This window comes from Athene noctua, chromosome 19, assembly GCF_965140245.1.
Source record: "Athene noctua chromosome 19, bAthNoc1.hap1.1, whole genome shotgun sequence".
Taxonomy (NCBI): domain Eukaryota; kingdom Metazoa; phylum Chordata; class Aves; order Strigiformes; family Strigidae; genus Athene; species Athene noctua.
In genome coordinates this window covers 4,382,492-4,403,827 of record NC_134055.1, presented here as the reverse complement: position 1 = coordinate 4,403,827, position 21,336 = coordinate 4,382,492, and the positions used below count along the sequence as shown (strand labels likewise).

At 40.5% G+C, this 21,336-nt stretch overlaps 1 protein-coding gene across 2 annotated transcripts; it reads left to right on the top strand.

The window, feature by feature from the left end:
* The first annotated feature begins 219 nt into the window (after nucleotides 1-219).
* AKAP10 (A-kinase anchoring protein 10) lies at nucleotides 220-20,624 on the top strand. Of its 2 annotated transcripts, none has more exons than XM_074922873.1 (15): nucleotides 220-421; nucleotides 4,440-4,487; nucleotides 6,752-6,934; nucleotides 7,237-7,791; nucleotides 9,243-9,341; nucleotides 9,795-9,879; nucleotides 10,242-10,365; nucleotides 11,245-11,381; nucleotides 12,456-12,600; nucleotides 13,338-13,511; nucleotides 15,675-15,784; nucleotides 16,656-16,738; nucleotides 17,330-17,382; nucleotides 18,018-18,113; nucleotides 19,206-20,624. In XM_074922873.1, the coding sequence occupies exons 1-15, from the start codon at nucleotides 400-402 to the stop codon at nucleotides 19,209-19,211; spliced, it is 1,920 nt and encodes a 639-aa protein (XP_074778974.1). In that variant the 5' UTR covers nucleotides 220-399; the 3' UTR covers nucleotides 19,212-20,624. The 2 variants fall into 2 exon arrangements, with proteins under 2 accessions (XP_074778974.1, XP_074778973.1); XM_074922872.1 differs by having other exon boundaries at nucleotides 220-577.
* The last annotated feature ends 712 nt before the right edge of the window (nucleotides 20,625-21,336 follow it).

Here is a 21,336-nt window from a genome sequence, read left to right as displayed (position 1 = left end):
CTCACTCCGCCCGGCTCCCCTAGCCCTGATCAAAGATGGCCGACCACCCCCCCCCCGCCCATGGTCCCATGTGAGCTTCTTGCCCTTATCTAAGATGGCCGCCCCGACCCGCGGATTGGCTGGTCTGCCCGACGCCAGGGCGGCCATGTTGAGTGAGGCGGGGGCCGCGGCCGCATCCCATCATGCTTGGCGGGCCGCCGGCTGCCCGGAAGAGGGAGCGGGGCGGTTGTTGACAACATGGCGGCCGCTGGCGCCTCCGCGGGAGGAAGAGGCGGAGGGAGAGGAGGCGGCGGGCGGAGGAAGGAGTCTCATTCATAGGGAGCCCAGCTCGCTGCCCTCGCCCCCTCCCTCCCCTTCTTCCCCCCTCCCCAGCGGCCGCCTCGCCCCCTCCCCGGCATCATGTCCTTCTTCAGGCGGAAAGGTAGGGGGGCGGCGGGCGGGAGGCCCGGGGCTGAGGGGCGGCTGCCTGCCTCGTCCCCCGCACGGCTGCTGGGCCCCGGCCCTGCCCCTCCGGGGACGGCGACCGGGCCCCGAGAGGAAGCTCGGCCCCTGAGGAGCGGGCTCCCCGCAAACGACGGTCAGTCCCGGCACCTCCCGGCCCCGGCGGCGGGGCCCTTTTCCTCCCTCAGGGTTCGGGGAAGAGGTCGGGGGGGGCCGGGGCTGTGCGGGGATCGCTGCTGCGGGACCTCGGGGTGTCGGCTGCCAGCGGGGCTCTCGCAGTGACTCGGGCAGCCCCAGCCGCGGGCGGTATGGAGCGCCGGGCTGCAGCCACCGTCCTTCCCGCGGCGGCTCTGGGGTGTTCCGCCCTTCTGTGCGGGAGGAACGTAGCTTAGCGCTGAAAAAGGTGACTTGTGCACTTAGGTGGTCTGCTATAAAATGCCTCTTGCAATTTTTAAGCCTTTTTACATCTTGACAGAGTATTTTTTTTTCACAATGCCAGTATGCATTGTTTTGTAAAAATACAACAGGCTCCATATGTTACAGCAGTAGCTAAAAACCCAAACTGAAAAAGGGGCCTTATCATACTGAGTTCTTCATAAAAGCCAAAGGAGTCATCGACAATTTATTTTGTAATCTGTTGATGTTACGGAGCACAAGCTAAGATTTGACATTTAGGACTCCTGAAATATTTATAATATTCCTATAACACAAATGGATGTAGTTTTAAATGCTTTTTGAGAGCGAAACATTTTGAAGGCACTTGTGCTACAGCTTGTGATGAAATGTGGTGTAGTGCATTTTCAATCTGCACGGTATGCGGTTTGAGTGGTTTTTGTTGAAAGTGGCACCTTTTAGGAAGGGCCTCTTGGGAAAGTAGTTCTGTTATCTCGTAATGCTGTAGTTCAAGCAGTATGACCATTGCTCTTTCAGCAGTGGCTGCGACGACGCTCTCCTAAAGCATCTCTCAGTTAGTAAAGCCCAAAATGTACATCTTGGGAGGCAAGACTGTAAATTAGGAGGAAAGAACACATTATCTGAGATTATATTTTTGCTGTTCACTGACTTCCTGTTACAAGCTTGCTTAGGCAGAGTAGCAGCATTGAAAATTTTTTTTTTTTTTGTGGAGGTTAGTGCAATAATCCTGGAAGAAATTAGTTTAAACTTCTCTTCTGAAGATTCTTGAAACCCACTGAAGGTTTTGCAAGTGCCATAATCCCTTTTGGGATGTTTACATACTAATATTGAGCTGCAGAATAAAACTTTCATGCTGCTTAGAAACTGCTCAAAACCAGCTTCTGCTGCTTTGCTGATGAAGGGAATTGTCAAGCTAAGGTTCCATCCTGATGCTTAATCATAGGAACAATGTAAGCTTTGGCAAAAACTTTCTCAGGGAGAAAATAAATGTCTAATTGAGTATCTGTGTTACTTTGATTAAAGGTTCTTTGGTCAGAGAAGCAGAGTCAGAACTAAATGCCCAAGAGACATGCTGTTAAGGAGAGGAGAGAAGTAAGCTTTCATCTGGGTTGTACATAAAATAATATTGTTTTGTATAATCTCCACTTCAGATACTGGCTTTTAGAGAAGATCTTAAACTGCAGCTGGGAGAAAAGCAACAAATGAAGGTTTATGATAAAACTCTAGACTAGACATGTGCAGCAAAACTGTGTAAAAGCTTCAGTGTTCTTGGGTTGAGATATTGTTAAGAGGATATCACATTGGGTAAAAATTAAAACAATTTAAAAAAATCATAGCAAGGATTATAAAACTACTAACATGCAGAAAAATCCAAAAGAATAGTGAAATTTTCTTTAGCATGGGCCTTAAAGGTCTAGAAGACGGAAGGTGGATAATAGGTTGAGAAATTAAATTGTAACAGTTGAACCAGCAGCTGAGTGCTTGAGGGCAGAACATGACACGATTATCACTGAAACAGCCAGACTACGTGCTCGTTCACTAGGGGCTATCTTGGAAATAACATACACAGTCTGACCAGTTGGTTGCCTCTGAAGTTTTATATTGTTTTTTGTACACATACATGCGTGAAGAGTTTAGGTTTATTCATTCTTCTGTATTTCAAGATGTGAATTAAAATTCTCAAATGTCACGTGCCTGGCTTGTGTCGGTTTGTGTTACTGCTTTGTGAATGGGGCTTGCTCCTGGCAGCTCTCACAAACTCCTAGTCCTCAGTCACCACGTACCGCAGTGATCTCTCTGGCTTCACGCAGACACCAAGTGACATCCGTTTTTTTGAGGAAATTGAAAGTAAATTTCTGTAGTGAAACTTCACTCTCTAAAATTTGGTTTTGTCACATGTAGGAGTTGGGATTTTTTTCTTCTTTGCTGTTAACTACTGCATTTTGTTCTGCTTTAAGCTGATGGGGACAAAAGAAGCCAGTGTATAAAGAGGTTAGGAACATGAACCAGAAGTTTGTATTACCAGTAATAAGTAGGTAATTAGAGAGGAACTGAGCAGTTGTTAAGTAGGAACCTATATATTTAAACTGAAAATAGGCTTATTGAGGACTCTCTGTTGAAACTTGGGAATCATTGCAGATAGTTAGGAATTGCTTTGATAAATCAACTATTGGAATGATTTTGGAAAGATAAAGCAATCATAATACTTTACAGAGGTTGCTCTGTCCCCATTGTACCTCAGTGTCACTTCAGACATGCAGATTTTTTTTTTTCCAGTGGTTTTTTTTCTCCTGCACATCAGCACACCCTCGGTTATGTAAAAGCTGGTTATTCTCACTGTTCACAGCCGCATATGGCTGCAAGAGTTCAGTCTTAAAAGCTATTTTAACAGAGGCTTAAACCTCTACCAGAGAGGAAATGTGCTAGCTGCTAGCTTAAATCTTAAATGCTGAGTTGCCAGTTCGCAGCCCTGCAACGTTGATGCCTCTTGCAGCAAAGGCTGGCAGCACGGCAGTGCTGCAGCCACCACCGTGCAGGACAATTATGTAACCAGAGATTGAAGCTTCCCTTTAAAATATTTAAAATACTTAGGTCAGAGTAGGAAAGGTTGGTGTGTTTTTTTTTTTGTAATGTTTGTGTTTTGTGATGTAAATGTTTGATTGTGCTGGGTTATGATTTGTGGTTACGCTTGGAAGGACTCCACAATCCGTGTTCAGAGATGACCTATTTGTAGTAATAATCCCAGCCTGGAGCAGCGGAGAAGGTTTCACTAGTAGATCATGTTCTTCTGTATCATCATATAATTTGTTTCTCATGCCATCATGTTTATGTACTACTTCTGTTTCTTTATTTTTGTTTCAAAGGGATCTCCTCATTTACATTGTTTAAAAATATTTTTTAAATTGCTTTTCCATCACAACTTCTCTTTACTATTTTCTTCCCCTCAATTGTTTGCCATAAATTTGGTGATATTTAAGCAATATTTTTTGTGGGAGAATTAACTGTTAGTGTGTTTCCAGAACGTTTCTGTGGTATCTACCCATCATAACTGAGGAGTCACGAGCTGACTCTGGCTTTGTGGAGCTGGTTCCACGTACATCTCTTTGGCTGTGTGTGTGTCACACTGCTCTTCCTGTAATAAGATAGAGATTATTTTTAGATGTGTGATTTCTGGTTCATAGAGAGCATCTGCCAGTGCCCTACACTTAAACCACATCTATTCTTTCCAGTTGATGCTATTTATTAAAGTAACCTTGAATGTAGCCTTGCTGTCATCACATAGACAGAAAGCATCTCTCAATGTTCATTTTAACATATTTTACACAATTTTTACACATTTTAACTGTATTTCATTAAGCTTAATTCACAGATGATAAGGTTTTGGTTTTGAAAATAAACTGACGCAAGCTTTGAAAGCCTCTGTTTGTTACTAGATGCGCGGATTTAAATGAGATGGAGTTTAACAAAATGAAAGTTTACATCTGCTTCTGATACTTGCTGAAGTTGGGAATTTTGTGTCTGTTCTCTGATAAATGCCATTAGTCACCCAAAATAGTATTAATGTTTTCCTTTGTATTTTACAGTGAAAGGCAAAGAACAAGAAAAGACCACAGATGTGAAAGCAATTAGAAGTAAGATCAATATTTATTTTGTCTATAAATTCAGATATATATCACCTGCTATTTTTACTTTAACCAATGGGATAATGTCCTCACAACTGAGCACAGATGTGACCTATGCATTAAAACCGAAACAACCCCAAAACTTCTGTTTCTGCGTATTTATAGTAACTCATCTTTCCTAGTCGTCTTGCAGAATCTGTGAGTACAGAAGGTTATTAAATTATGTCAGTATGAGCTTTAATTCAAAGTGATCATGCAATTCGGTCACCTTGCAAATAGTGGTTATTCCTTATCTACAATAAATTTCTTCTGAAGTTTCTTGATTATATGTATTGTACTTCGCAGTTTTGAAAATGCAGCTTAACTGTGTCTAATTTGCAAAAGAGGCTGCCAGTGTGATTTAACTTTGACCGATGTGGTTTGTGAGATTGAAGATCTGAATCTTGGTCAGAATGAATAGCTGTTCTAATGCTGCTCTACGTGATACAGAGATCTTGCTGCTGAATCTGTTAGGAGGGGGGGAAAAAAATCTTGATGGGAAGGAAGTTTATAAACTGTGGGAAAACAAGGTAATTTATCGTGTCAGTTTTTATTGCGATACTAAGAGGAGATGAGGTAATCTGTGTGAATCTGATCTGTTACTTTTATATCCTCAGACAAAATCCTGTTTCTGTACTTGTTAATGTGTTATCTGGATATCAAGAGAAAATTAAAGGCTTTTTTCACCTTGGTGGTCTGTCTTTCAAATCAAATATAGGAAACAGTAAGTTGCATCCATTTAATAGCACACCCTGTGATTTCAGTGCAACTACAATTTCTGATGACTAGCTGAAAGAGTTTACCAGGAAAAGGCTACAGTATGGTGACCCTGTAAATAAAAATAAATTTTCAATTTGTTGTGTTACACATTGTGAGCTGCTGCAAACAGAGAGCATCTTTCCAATGTGGCAAGCAGCTACCCCATCATCTGTATGATGTTAGGTTAGCGATGTGATGCTATCTGGAGGTTTTGGAACAGGTGTTTGATCCTTTGATAATGTAGAACAATTTTTCCTTGAATGTTTATAATACTAAATTTGAATCTAAATCACAAAAACCTAAACCGTTACGAGGAGTGTGGCTCTGGTTCTACACAAGTAGCCTCCACCAAGTTTTCCCCAGTTACTGTCATCAGCCAAACAACTGGCTGCCATCCATTGGCCTCAGAAAAATTGTGTTTTCTCCATTATTGCTGATATTAAATACCAGAAGCTTTGTAAGAGGTGGCAAGTGGTGTCTTGGTACCAGACACTGCAACTGGAGAAACACTTTGCAATAACTTAAACATTTTAACGCTCCTATACCATTACTCCTAAGGTATCTGTTACCATGACATGTAAGTGTGAAATTGTCAACTTCTGTCATCATGTGTCATAAAATTGTGAATAAAAATAAAGTTATGCAGCATGGAAGTCATCAAAACCAAGTTGCTTGACACCTTGGTGAAACACATCTTTAGGAAGTAGTGTGCTGAGATAACATGTCATTTGACTCGCATTATTTTTGAGTCAGAGGTGTAAGCTGTCCTTGCATGACATCCTAATCAAATGCTATTTCCTGAGAGCTTTTGAAACTGCTATGAACATGTTTTGGTTTTTTAGCTTTGTTGTCAATTAACCATCAGTTGATGCTTTTTCAGTGGCACAGTTTTGTGTAAGGAAGTTCTTTGTTCTGTTTGGGCTCAAATAGCCAGCCATGTTCTAAAACAGCTAGAGGAAGTTAAGGCTTAGAACCTGGGTTTCATCAGAGATATTTCCTTCTTGCTTTTTTCTCTGAAAACCAAGCAGAGGCAAAGAAAATATTATTGAAAAACACTCCTATTAAAACTCAGCTTTGTAGTTCAAGATTTTGTAACACATTTTAACCTTCAGAAAGGTATGGAAATGGATTGGCAAGAACATTGCAACTAAACTAAATTATTGACAAAGTATTAAGCTGTCATGATAGGGGTTATCAGGGAAGCAGGAAGACTCAGGAATAATATTTCACATGAAAATTAGACTTGATTTCTTTTAGCTATTGAATAAGGAAAATATAGGTGAGTAGGTACCACTGATCTATTGGAAGTGAGTTTATTCTTGCTATAATAAAACTTGCTTACTTCTGTGGTCTTTACTCTTGATCAAACGTGACACACAGTGGTACAATGAGGTTTTTAGTAAGATTGACTCTGGCTACTGCTTAGAAGAGATCTTGGGATCCTCGTCTTTTAATTATTCCTGTCTTGATTCCAGCTCCAATACCAGTACATTCCCCTCAAAGAAGCACTAGAAATCATGCCTTGCTGGAGGCTGCAGGACCAAGCCATGTGGCAATTAATGCCATCTCTGCCAACATGGACTCTTTTTCTAGCAGTCGGACAGCTGCCCTTAAGAAGCAGCCAAGTCACATGGAAGCTGCTCATTTTGGAGACTTAGGTAAGGCTTCATCAGCTCTATAATGTCAACATTTCTTTTTATTCTGTGTATATTACCAGTATGCTCACCATCCTTTGGTTTTTCAGGCAAGTAGATACGTAATTTAAAAATCTGACTGCTGTTACACTCGCATCTGTGTTATCCTGGAAGGGTTTTGAATGGGAACAGCACATTTGTTTAAGAGGTTCTTTTATGTTGTGTACCACCGTTATGTTGGAATTGTCTCTTCACCAGTTGCATTGCAGGACGTTTTTGTATCAAATACCTACATCTATAGTCATTCCCTGAATATTTTTCTTTAGGCAGATCGTGTCTGAATTACCAGGCTCAAGAGACCAAATCAAGCCTTTCAAAGACCCTTGAACAAGTTCTGCAGGACAATGTAGCTCTCCCTTATTTTATCCAGTTTATGGAACTACGCAGAATGGAACACTTGGTTAAGTTTTGGTTAGAGGCTGAAAGTTTCCACTCCACAACATGGTCCCGTATAAGAGCACATAGCCTGAACACAGTTAAGCAGAGTTCGTTGGCAGAGCCAGTGTCACCCTCGAAACAGCAGGAAATTGTGTTGTCTTCTCCAACTGGATTGCTTGAGGAGAGACTGGAGGATTCTAGCACAGTCCGTCTGCTCAGGACCAAGCCAGTGGCTTCGGACAAGAATGACAGAACTAGCAACAGCCAGAACCACATGCTTTCGGGTCAGGAGAGTGACAATGCCAGTGTTCTTTGTCTAAGAAAATCTGAGACAGGGACCCATTCTGTTCCAGCTGATCAGCAAGAATCTTCCAAGCTTACAGTATCAAATAGAAACAGCCCCTCCTCTGCACTAAAAGACTTGTCAGGAAAACTCATGAAAAGTAAGTGCCATGTCTTCCCTTTCTTTGAAAAGGTGGGGAGATGGGAATGAGGAGCTGCTGCTTGCTCTGTGTGGTGAGCTGCCTCAGTTCTCATGTGTTCTTAGTAGGTAGTAATATGTGATGTTATGAGGAAGAAAATAATTTTGTGTATCGGTAATGTTAACTTGCTGTATAAGCTACGGGTCAGTTTGAGCTATGTATTGTTTGACTGGTTGTTTAAAAATAAATATTCTGCTGAAGAGACTTCAAAATCATTATGTACTCTAATAAGCTCAGGTTACTTCTGTTCTTGTATGCGTTATCTTAAGAAATGAAGATGAACATTGCAATGCCCTGTTCTTCCCCCACCCATCCCAGTTTAAAAGAATTGTAGAAAATTTGGATGATGGGGCTGAGAATTAGTAGTTAACTTTACATGGAAGGTAAATATCCTGTATCATGTAAAATGACATAAGTAATGGTTACAAGAGACTTCTAGAGATTTTTGTGTGGAATGTACTGGTTTTGTTCTTGGATTTATTTGATAGAGTTCCTCTCCTTGTAACTGATTTGTTCTCATTTGGATTCCACCTCTTCAGAGGCTACTGGAAGTAAGGATGAAATTAAAATATTTGCTTTTGGTAGTAAACTACACACACAGTAACCTGTTTCTCTACTTTGCATCTACTCAGTTGTCCCTCATTTGTGCAAGTCAACGGACAAAAAGGAAACACTTCTTTCTGCATATTGGTTCATTTTGTTTGCCCAACTGTTTGGTTGTGTGTGTCCCTTTCTCTTGCTGTTTGTCTTTCTCATATAGTTGTTTATCGTGTAGCTCCACAATACATAACGTCAGCCCCAGTGTAGCTTAAACAAACGCAGTGATACTTTAGTCATGAAAAGCACATCTGACTTTCTGACATCTAAAGAACTTGTAAGTACTAGGTAGTTTTTGAGAAATATGGGAAGTCTGGAGTGTAATTTTTTCCCTCTTCCAAAGCAGTGTCCCAACTCTTGAAAGATAACATGTAAAGCATAAAGCATACATCTTGTTCTGAGGCATCCCGTTTTATTTTTTTCTTTTAATTCCTTTATAATACAAGTGTTTTATATTCCCTATGATAAGAGCTAGAAATTGGGAACTTCACTGCAGTTCTTGTCAGAAAGGTGTTACTTCTGGGACTAAGGTGTGTAGTTGAGGAAGAGGGTGGTGTCTTGTCTGGTGGAAGGAAATTCAGAGCTGGTTTGCTTTATTCCATCTCACTAATCAGTCCATGCTGGGCCTGCTGGGACCTGGCCAGAGAGAACTTGTCAGTAGCGAAGTGTCAGACAGTGGACTGAAAGCTTCATGGGAAGGAAATGTGTTGCTAATAATTAGATACTTGCTTTTCCAAAGAGCAGATGTTGTTCACTCCTCATCTTAGACCTATGCCAAGGACTTCAGAGTTTGATTCTGTATTTCTTCCTTGTAGGTATAGAACGGGATGCAGTTAGTACTTTTACCAAATATATTTCTCCAGATGCTGCTAAACCAATACCTATTACAGAAGCAATGAGAAATGACATAGTTGGTAAGAATGTATACTGCCTACTCATTTCAGAGCTCCCTCCTTCCCTCTGAAAATGTATCTTGAATACCGCACACACTCATATTTCTGTTTATTTTCATTAATTTTAAATTTGGTTGTAAAAAGATAGTAGATCGCATTACAGGTATCAGTGGATCTGACCTTTCCTACTGAAAGGTGCAATATCCCTAGAAGAACTTTCAGAGACGTTGCTTAAATTAGTGAAAGAAGTCCTGGTGGTTATGTGATTAAGACTCAAATCTGGATTCCTTATATTTGAGCCATAATATTATAATTCAGCTATCTACAGGACTTTTTAAAAGCTCTTTTTGCACAGTCAGAACCAGATGAGTCTGGTGGATTTGAACTGCAATTTTTCATTAACAAGTGCATTTGGCTGATCAAGCTGAAGGACGTGAGTGATGATGTTAAAAATAACCTGGTCTTTCTTTGCAGCAAAGATTTGTGGGGAAGATGGACAAGTGGATCCCAACTGTTTTGTTACAGCACAGTCAATAGTGTTTAATGCAATGGAACAAGAGTAAGTTGATTGAATGGTTTGGCTTCTTGTGTCTATTGTCCTTTTGCAAAAGGTGCTTCTGTGAAAAATTTTTATGGAAGCATAACTGTATAATCACTTTTTTGTGCAGTCTTCTATATTTGAAACTGCTCAGATCTTTCTTCATATCCATTCTTGTGATCACTTGCTGAAGTTTTATGTGCATGCTATTAATTGCATTCTCTATGTCTTTCTTGTGTCATTTGTACCTGCACTGTTTCTGTCTTGTTTTGCTTTTATCTGATTCACAATATAAGATTTCTGGTGTAAGAACTAATTGGTTCATAGGGTAACTTGAATGCTGCTGACCCTTAATAACTAATTGTTATTCTGTCTTTGTGCAGGCACTTTAGTGAATTTTTGCGAAGTCATCATTTCTGTAAATATCAGATTGAGGTGCTGACTAGTGGGACTGTTTATTTGGCTGACATACTTTTCTGTGAATCAGCCCTGTTCTATTTCTCTGAGGTGAGTCCTAGGTTTTGGGTTTGCCTTTTTTTTTTCTATTCCTTTCTGTGAAGTTGAGAAAACTATTCATCCCTTGATGGCTGCAATAAAGACACCTCAAATATAATAAAAAATAAGGTGTATCTTTTTCTGGGAGAAAATGCATTAAATAGCTTCCTGCCCATGTGTAGAACTGTTTCAGAGGTTCAAACCTGTACACCATATTGTAGCATGAGTATTCATGTATATCTTCTCCAGTTAGTGAGTGCTTCTGAGTGTCTCTTTGCTTTGTAAAAGCTTTGATACAGTCATCTTAATCTTCCCAAATGAAGCAGTGAGTTTGAAAGCCTTAAGCAATTCTTACAGATAACAAATAATTCACTAGCTTTACATAGAGAGGGTACCAGATTGGAATGTGGTAAGTTAAATGTATGATTTTACAGTTGCTGGGTCCTAGACCTTTAGGAAATCATCTGTTAGTAGTAAAATACTTGTTCTGATAGTCTGATAAGCCAGTGTAGTTTGAAACAACAAGCCGGGAAGCTGAGACAGTATGCTGAGTTCAGTGTAAGCTAGGCATAGCATGAAAGTAGTGTTTCCTTTGTCTTTAGTATAATACAAATAAGTAGTTGTTTGGAAACTAAATGTGAAAATCAGTACAGAAAAGAAATGTCACAAGTTCTTTTTAGTTAAAAAACCCCAAACTAAATCTGTCTGCAGCACTGTATCTGAAAATTCAGAATATTCATATGCCCTGGTGACAATTTTGCATCATTAACATATGGACTATGTTTCTTGTTTTAAATGCGAAGGATCAGGTTTGTCTATACTTACTTAAAAGTTTTTTTGCTAAAACTTTAATTTCTCCTTTTTTTTTTTTTTTTTAAATTTCCCTTTCAGTACATGGAGAAGGAAGATGCAGTTAATGTATTGCAGTTCTGGTTGGCAGCAGATAACTTCCAGTCTCAACTTGCTGCCAAAAAAGGCCAGTATGATGGGCAAGAAGCACAGAATGATGCCATGATTTTATATGACAAGTGAGGGAGTTCTGCAATTATTTGTTTCTGAAGCTCTAATTTTGTGCTTGTAGCTTTGTGTTGCACTTGTGCAAAAGGAACTTTTCCTTTTCAAACCATAACTGAAGTCTTGTACTGTTATGCTGAAATGCATTTTAGTAAGGTGGCCTTTGATACGTATGCACACAAGAACTTATACAATTTTTTCTTTATACATAAGGAGAAAACCTTATGAGGACTCCATTCTTAAACAGAATTCACATTTTCAGTTGATTGTTTGAGTTAGGGTCACGAAATACCAAAGCCAGTTGGTTGCCATATGAAAATGTAAAGGATTTAAACCTAATAGCAGAGGCATCACTGTAGGAAAAACCTTAAGGTTCAGATACTGTTACCCATTTGAAGTAGGCTGTAGGAGCTGTTTTCACTCATAGTAAAAGCCAAATAGTGTTGCTCTTAGTATTTAAAAATATTTTCCTTTTTTTTTAAGAAAGAGACCCGATCCCCTTTAATATCAGACTTTCAGTAGTGTCACTTTTTTTCTTTATTTTGTGCTTCACCTTAGCAATAATGCAACTGGAAGGCAGACATCAAAACTGCTTCCAGAAAAAGTTTGCTCTTAAGCTTAAGTGTGAGATTCATTGCCATAAGCTTGTTGAGTTATTACCCTAGTAGGAAATAATAATTGGAGAGGAAGAAAACATTTCACTCTGACTTTCATCAGTCACACCCCCACCCCCCCAATCCAGAAACTCAGTTTTCAGTGATGTGATGAGTAGAGCAAATGCTGCTTCAGAGTTCTGGGTGTTTCCTGCTACAAAGCTGTGTGTTTAAGACTCTGCTCATCAGTAGTCACATGACACTCTTTTTTTATCTGTATTTTCAGGGCAAGGCTTTATCAAAAATGTTTCTGTGAATTGGGTATTTTCTTCCCCTGTAGATAGGGAGGATCAGCTGTATGTCTATTTTTGAAGCCAGCACTGTCTGTTGGCTGCAGCGTGGTTAATGGTCTCTGGTGGAAAGGGCGGATACTAACCACCTGCAAAGTTTTGCAAATCCTCTTGTGTTGTCTTCTTGTCCTGTCCGGTGCTGCAGGTACTTCTCCCTTCAAGCCACGCATCCTCTGGGGTTTGATGACTCAGTGAGGTTAGAGATTGAATCTAACATCTGCAGGGAAGGTGGTCCCCTCCCTAACTGTTTCACTACTCCCTTACGGCAGGCGTGGACGACCATGGAGACGGTGAGATTCCGGCTTCAGAACGGTTTTGGCCATTAGTAAAGACGATGTGGAGATCGTGCAGTGTGCCAGGTGTTCCCGGCAGCAGCTCTGAATTGTCCTGTTCTTTTACTGACTCCCCCTGTTTACCTGGATAGAACAGATTCAGTAAAACTTGCTGGACTGTTTTCTCCAGCCTGATTTGCAAAGATACTACATGGTGGCTTCTGTTAATTCTCTGTGAAATGTTTGTCTTGGGTGATTATTGCATTTTAATCGAAGTAACAGATTTCCTCCCATGTGAATAGCTATCACAGCTTATTGTATACCTTTAGAAAATTTTCCTTCCTGCTAGTAGTTGTTTGCAAGCCTAGTACCAGTGGTGTGGCTAGCAGTGTAACTCTGGGATACTTAAAGATCAATGATTTGACTCTGGAGCTGCAGATGTTTTTTGAACAGCATAGCAAAATAACTGTGAGACTGTTGGGTCATCAGGCTTTTCTAGGGGTGGGGGGGAAATCCGAATTTCAGTTCCAGTTACTGGAGGATTTGGTTAATACACAGTTATTTTTGTTCATTTTGCAGTAGATTCTAATTTAAAGCAATGCAGCCACTAATCTGGAATAATTCCATGTGTGAACCCTTGTGTACCATCTACACAAGGACTGAGATGTTTGTGTGTCCCTTCTGTTCTGCAAACAATCTACAGTAATTGTGCAGACCAGCCTTGATTAAAGAGGACTCCTTCTTCTGTCTCTCAGGTTTTTTTACCTGGTTTCTTGTCCAGCAACCTTTACTACAAATACTTGAATGATCTCATCCATTCAGTACGAGGAGATGAATTTCCAGGAGGGAATATTGCACTGAGTATTCATGGCCCTGGTAGCTCGCCCGATAGTGATTCCATAGGGGGCCCGGACAGCTCTGCCTCCCAGGTACGAGTTTCATGGTTTTGATTCTGTTACAGGAAATGCTGCAGTCAATTTTCTGTATCGATATCAAAGTTCATGTGTTGTAAGGAAACATCTTGTAATTTGAAGCTTCCCATGCCACTTTAACATTAAAGCCCGTGTTATATTAGGATGCGTTTAATCTACCTGCTGCTAAGTTCAAACAGTATTGGCATGAAGGGGTATCCCTTGTATTTGTTGTACTCAAAACTTCTACTGCTTCTAGCTCTTTTCATCAAAGTTGCATTTTTATTAAGCTGTTAATAGTCGCTGCAGACTGTTTCATAGTGCCATAACACTTAAGAATGCTTTTTATTAGAAATAATAATTTTTGTTCAATACTATAGTTACAACTTTAGGCAAAAATTGGCACTTATGAATGTGCTATAGAATTTAAATATAAATACGCAAGCTTTGTGTGCTCAGTTCTATTGAAGTGCCAGATCTTATGTGCTGACAAGTCCGCTCAGCTGTACGGTTTAAGGCCTTTACCTGCTCAAACACAGAGCAATGACAGTTAATATCTGACCAGGTGGTTGCCAGTTTGTCTCCGCAGACTTTTCCCTGCTGTCATTCTCAACCTAGCTAGTTGTGCTGGTCTGATAGAAAATGGCCACACTCCTGACCTTCCCAAAAGAGAGCTCTGCCACTCTACTGTATTACCACCGAGATGCTCTGAGCTGGGGGGGGGTGATACCTGAATTTTGTTTGCATGTGTATAGTTTAGTGTAAAGCTGGGCATGAAGAAGGTCCATTGCTGAGTAAGGCATGCTAATAATTCAGTTAAGAGTGATTAGAGCCATGTGGCTGCTTCTTTGCTGTACTGTGTAGAAACGGGAGTGTAACGGGGCTCCTTTGGCTCTGTTACCCTTCCAGAGCCACTGAGAAGTGTCTGCTGTGTGTTTGCTTTGCATGGTGCCCTGGTTGCGGGCCAGCATCTTTCTTTTTTATTGCCTTTTGTGGTGCTGAGTTGAGAGCTGTGTTCTGTGGGACTAGCCTCAGAAACGAGCAGTGGAGCTCCTTACACTCTAAAACCATCCCATTAATGTCAGAGGTGTGGTTTTAACCAAGAGTTGTCTGTTCCAAAAGTTCTAGCTTTGCTTAATTCAGATGTGAAAGAAATGAGGATAAGCAGATTCTAGCTTATCTGTAACCAGGTCAGCTTGCAAACTGCAAGCCCAGCTGAGAGCAGCAAAGCTAAGTGAGAACTGCTTCTGCTGAATTGCTTTTATTGAATGCTGCAGTGCCACCATGGGTTTTAAATCCAGTATCTACACCAACATCATTGATGTACTGTGTTTCAAGCAACTTGGAAACTGTACTACCTGCTTGTAATGCTTTTAAACCTCCTAATTTGTGAGGAGATAATCTTCCCCCCTAGTTCCAAAGTGGGAAATAAAATCTGTGTTCTTGAAATATCCTGCTACTTGATAGTCTGAGCAGGAGAAACTGCTGGTAATTGGCTTGCATGGACAATTTAGGAAGTGAAATGCTGCATTTTGTGGTGTGCATTCCTACTTATCTGAACAGGAGAATCTCTGGGTCTCTGCATATTTTTGCATAAAGAGCAGCACTTACCCAGAGCAGCAGGAAAGGAGCTTGCAAGGCAGCTGCCATAAATGTTTCTGTTCTGTGTTAAGGTGCTAATAGATTGCTGTGCATTTGTGCTCTCCCTGCTGTGGTTCTAATGTTTCCTTGGCTTTTTTCGTAATCTTACATAAATACCCCAGGCCAAAAGATAAATGTTTTTTCTCTGTGTATGGGGGAAGCACAGGGTGTCTGGGAATTGCTTAGCAAGTCTGTGAGAGGGATGAGTGAAGCTGCTGAAGCTGTTGAGGTAGTTCAGTGTTAGGTACTCACAAATAATTTGCCTGCACAGACAGATCTGTTCAGTTGCTAATGCTTAGACAGCAGTCCTTACACATATGTATGCTGACCTGTATATTGTGTATAACTTTGCCATCCTCTGTTTACAAACAATGTCACACTGTGTTAGGAATTCATTGCTGTGTAGATGCTCTCTAATTCTTTTATGCTTGCTTAGAGACTTGATGGAGGTTTAAGTGTAAAAGCACTAAAATTGCAGTTTTGGTAAGAAGCTATTAGGTATCTACATTGGGCACTAATACTTAGAATTTTTATTTGTAGTCCAATGTCAAAAAGGCTAATGTTAAAATCCTGAAAAATTTTGATGAAGCAATAATTGTAGATGCTGCAAGTCTGGATCCAGAATCTTTATATCAACGAACATATGCAGGGTAAGGTTCATTCAGTGTATCTCATTCTTCATAGTTATGTGTTTTGCCTCTGTTTTATTTTTGCTGTGTCCTCCTGTGTGGAGAGTACACATAAATGCAAGATCTTGCAATCTTGAGTGCATGTCTCAATATTTGAAAGTGAATTTATTTTAATAATGTGATTTAACACCAATGTCATAGTGAGTTGTTCTCTGACAAGAATGGCAGCCAGAAAAACACTTCCAGTTGGTTTTTCTCTTAGCTGTTATTATTCTTTGACTCCAAAATACAGCTAAGTAGTTCCTATTTGGGGTTGGAACAGAAAAAAAAAAAGAAAATCTCAGGCACCTTTGATATTGTAATGTGGAACTCTGATTTCTCCCTGTCCCTATGGTAGAGAAGGGCTTATGCTTAGCAGATTGCACAGGTGTTCTTCTGTTTCTTAAGTTGCTCTTTGTTAAAGCTCTTCTGCTCTGTGGATCTCATACAGAAATTCTTTGTTTCTATAGCTACCTTGCTCTTCTATTGTATGCCAGTCTTCTGTCCTTTTGGGTACTGTAAACTCTTTTCTCCCTAATGACATGTTTTTACGATAGTGCAGAGCACTTGCTAGCACTGCCTGTTGATATTACCTGATTGAGTCATTGAAGCATTTGCCTGCTTCTAGTTTCTAGAAGAATTTCTAAAATAAGCTTCAAATTCAGATGCATGAGAAGAGCGGGAGATTTTTCCCAATGTATCAGTTTGGGGTGGAAGAGGTGGTAATTGGTAAAATGTCAGTCTTCTGACAATAGAGTCTTTATTGTGGCAGCTTTCTTGTTTTCCTGACTGGTAGCTTTCCATAATGCCAAAGTTCTTTTGGTAACCTGCGTGGTTCTTTTCCTCTCTTCAGGAAGATGACATTTGGACGAGTCAGTGACCTGGGACAGTTTATCAGAGAATCTGAACCAGAGCCTGATGTCAAAAAATCAAAAGGTTTGCTTTCCTCTTTCTCTTCATTTCTGTAAACATCTGCAGAACTGCTCTCTTCCATACTGCAATCAAGATAAGCAAGATTCTTGACTTTTTCAAGGTCTATTTTAAGCCGAATAGAGATGCTTAGGGGATTGCCCTGTACTGAGGCAAAACCCACCTCTAGCCCAGTTTCCTATCCAAATTCTGCTTTTTCTGGTCCAGCTGGACTCTGGGAGTTTGAGCAGCCTGTGGGAGTTGGAGCTGTCGATGGAACCTGGCAGGGATGAAAGCTGCTAGCAGCTGAGCTGATGATCAAACCCTCAAAGATTTGGTCTTGAGATGAAAAAGAACTTCAGCTCTCCACATGCTTCGCACCCAGTTTGGGATCTGCTGTTAATGCTGTTTTTCAGCTCTGGTAGAGAGGAATGGTTTGGGCTCAGTGTCTAATGAACCATGGCTCCGTGTAATTCCTTGTCTTTCATGCTGCTCCTCTGTGTTCTCTAACACCAGCAGTGCAAACCCTTCAGAAGGATGGAAGGAATTAGCTTTTACGGAGGTGTGCCACAGAGTTTGCTAATATACCTTGCTTGGTGTTTTTTTTATTTCAACTAGGGTCCATGTTTTCACAAGCAATGAAGAAATGGGTTCAAGGAAACACAGATGAGGTGTGTCCTGTTTTATGTTGCACTTGGGACTTACTTTACAGGGTACATTAGGGAAATGAAGTATTGAGGTTTTTAATCCTGGCTGTTTCTCTGAGTATCTTTCTGCTGTACCAACAAGAACTGTTAGACTCTGTGTGCTAAATATAACTTGATTGCATGCATGTGTGAAACTGGTTTGATTTTTGCCAGTGCTTTCTGGTTTAACTAATAAAATGGTTAACTGTGTGCTTGCAGTCAAGGTTTTTCTCGTTACAGTGTTATATATCTACCATTAGGAATGTAGATGCTGTTGCTCTTTGTTTTACTGTGAAGTGACTGCTGTATATGGGTTACAGGTTGCATTTTTTCCCCCTCAGAGAGGGGCTTGGATAAGTCCCCTGCAGATAAGTCTAAAAACTTCATTAACTGTCTTGAAAATAGCATCAAGGTATAAATACTCAAGATATTTGAAGTTAATGCTGTACTTGGAAACCAGGTGCATTTCCATCAAGGGAGGATACATTTACTACAAGTCACAGAGGTGTGAAGGTTTAACCGCATCTCCAGGGTTGAGGGTGTGAATTATGCCGAGAGGACTGTATTTTTATTTTAAGAACTTGAAGCTATCTATTTTTGGGATGTTTTTTCTACGGCAGGCTCAAGAAGAGATGGCTTGGAGGATAGCAAAGATGATAGTCAATGACGTTATGCAGCAGGCGCAATGTGAACAGCCTTCGGAGAAGGTTACGAAGGTGAGGGGGTGGAAAGGCTGCCTGTCTTTATCTGATTTAAGCCAGACTGTGGGAGGAGCAGAGCTCTCGCTTGCCTTCCTAGTGCATCTGAAACCCACACTGGTAAATGTTCAAACTAGCGTGGCATGATAGGAAGAAACAAAGGTTGGAAGTGTTTCAGCCTAAATATGATGTAGGAATTTCTTAACAGACATCTGTAATGGTTCTCCTGTGCAAGCTTTAAAGTTGTCTTTGTTCATTTCGAGTCTTTGCAAACTGCCTTGTTAGTTAAAAGGGTGAATTGAGTTGCAGGGTCAATACTGTAATTCCTTATTTGAATTCACACTTGCTGTTTCATGTTAATGAACACTGGTATTTTTGCCTAAAGTGTCAGTAAAACTCAACAGGGGGAAAGTTGTCTTGTTGGCTGCACTAATTTATGCAGTGCTGTGTCTAACACTTTAAAGAAGATGCAGTAGCCCTGTCCATAGGCAAGCGGTTCAGTGTTGTATATTATTGTTTAGTGACTTTGTCATCATAGAAGTCCACATCTTCTCTGTTTAAAAAAAAAAACCCAGTTCTGATGCATAAGATTTTGCGAAATAACAACATTTTACAGAGTTAATATCTGGTACTTCTGGCTTTCGTGCATCTGACTTTTTTTAAAAAAATTAACTTACAGTAGTTTTAATTATTGGAAGATAAACATGTGCCAAAGCCTAGTTATCAGACCCACATGGATGGATCCATACTTTCACTATATGACTGCTTTCTTTTGAGTAGAGCAGTTATATTTAAATGACTTGTATAATGATTCCACTTCGTAGCTTGGCTAGAAATGATATAATTCCAGTCTGTCTAGATGAAAAGGTCACTCGGCACAGTATTTAGAAATATCAAGTGGCTGCAGATGCTCTGGATTCAATTAGGCAAGTATGGTTACAGTAATCAGAAGGTTGAGTGTGTTGTGGGATTGGTTGTGGTTTTCTTCTCTCCCACACACATAAACATACCTGGGTTTAACACTTTTAAACATGGAATGTCTTTCTATTGAGCGATTGCCTTGTAAGTTTTAAGGTAAAATGAACTCTAAGCCTGTTTTTCCTTTTCCAGCTATGATTTTAGAAGTGCCAGAACAGGAAATCTGGTTTTCCGCTTCGAGATTGAGTGAACTTTCCCTTTTGGTGGATTCTTTAACACAGCCAATAAAAAACAAAGTACTGTTACTCCAACCGCTGAAATCTCCCTCGTTTATAAGGAAGAATTAAAATGAAGCAATCCTGTACCTCCACTGTAGAGCGTGAAGAAACACTTTTTCCTGTTGTATGTGGCATTCACAATAACGATGGTTTTTAAAGAGATGAAGACGCAGCTTATGAATGTGTCACTGAGAAACTGTGATCAACTTCACAAATACTTGACCCTGTCTCAAAAAGACTTAAGCAAAATATCTGGAATGGGACACAAGCCACAACAGAGGGGAAGGTTTTGCTGTAGTTTCTAGTTCTACTACTTGTAATTTTAAACACATAATTGGAAAGGCCGTGGGGTGTGTCCCCAGCATTGGCCACTGGAGAAGTGAACCTGAAACGGTGAATTCATTGGCAGTGAATGACCTAAAAAGTTTGAAGTTTTATTTTTCCTTACTTGAAATAGATGCGTATTCAACTGTAAGATAAATGTATTTTACTTCATAACGACATTAACTTCGAAGGCAGCGTAGAATGATCGGGAACGAAGTCTGGACAGTGTAACTCTTCCTTGTCGAGCTCGTACACCTGCAGACACAAATCCCCTGCCTCTAACTCAGAGCAGACTCAAAAGCCAGTCTTGCACTTGTGTAACCCTCTGCTCCCAAGCCACGGCTCCCAGCACAGCCCACGGTTTGAGGAGATTGTACCCTGTAAACTGCTCCATTTTCTTTTCCCTCCATCCCATGAGCAAGGAAAAAAGTAATTACTGCCATTCTCCATAGCTTGTTGTCCTCCAGCCAACATAGTATCTAATTCCAGATGTTTGGTTTACAAAGAAAAACAGTTTTTAGCGACCTCTGGCCTTCTCCCTGACATTGTCAACATTACAACTTGCAAAACCTTTAGTTTAAGTAAAAAAGCCACCGTGTTACACAGCACCTCTATCTTTTCCCCCCCCCCCCCCCCTGTGAATTGGTTTTGCAGGGTATCAGAAGTACTCAGTGTCTCACTGTTATGTTATTGCTGCATTTTTAATATACAACACTTTTTTGGGTTTTTTGTTTTATGATTGCTTTTTTCCTCAAACTTTGCGAAGAACTCGAATCATCTCCAATGTTCAGAATTTCTTGATTGACTAGCAAGTGTTATTCTGTTGCAATATTCGATTGTATAGAGACACTATATTGTCTAAAAAAGCAAAAAAGGCTGTGTATAGGTTTTTGGTACTATGTACCACCTCTTATTTCTCTCATGCCCAAGTATTCATGTACTTAAAACATACTATATTTAATTGTGTTTTGATTTAAAATATATAAATATTAAAATTTGTGTCAATTTTCTGTTATGATGGGATTTGACTTTAAATGTTGTTTTTAAATGTGAGTCTTAGGGGTTTATAAAAAGAAACAACCCCCTGAACAGTTTATCCTTGATATATTTGCACATATTTCTTAGTATTGAAGGGATTATATTAATGGCAGTGTGGTGAAATAATAATTTATTTCTAAATAGTAAATAAGGTGTTTTGATCACAGGATGTATCCAAGGGGCCGGGCTTGGTCCTGTAGTGCTGTGTTGAGCCACGTCTGCAGACTTGAGTGCTCTGCTGTGTGGGAAAGCTAAACCTTCATGGTAACACTTATTTTTCCACCTTGGCAGGATCCAAACTAACCAGCCGAGCGTGTTTAGGGATTACAGGCCCCAGGTTTGAGGTCAAATATTGCTCAGGGCTGTGCTTCCTTCGGCTGCTGCGCTGCCTGGGGTGGATGTGGCCAGAGCAAGGGTGAGAGGCTCGGCTTATCTTGAGTTGGCTCTGTAGTAAACACTTGTAGTGCTGCAGCTCCTGGAGACTGATAAGAAAAATATCCATCAAAGAAAGAAGGGAGAAATCCCTGCCAGGCTCCACCTTGTTTGCGGGGTCTCTCTGAGGGGACAGCAGTGTGCCGGGGGCTGCTGTGGACTGGCCAAGGCCTGCGTGGGGCAACTTCTCAAAGCTGCTTCACTCGGATGGTGGCCAACGGGTCAAGCAAGGCTTGGTTGATTTGGACTCA

Bases quoted from the DNA above. Each gene is read 5' to 3' on its own strand.
- AKAP10 (XM_074922872.1), top strand. From the start codon at position 400: ATGTCCTTCTTCAGGCGGAAAGGTAGGGGGGCGGCGGGCGGGAGGCCC. The intron at 15,785-16,655 runs GTAAGGTTCATT...TCCTCTCTTCAG, and splicing joins TATCAACGAACATATGCAGG to GAAGATGACATTTGGACGAG. The intron at 16,739-17,329 runs GTTTGCTTTCCT...TATTTCAACTAG, and splicing joins TGATGTCAAAAAATCAAAAG to GGTCCATGTTTTCACAAGCA.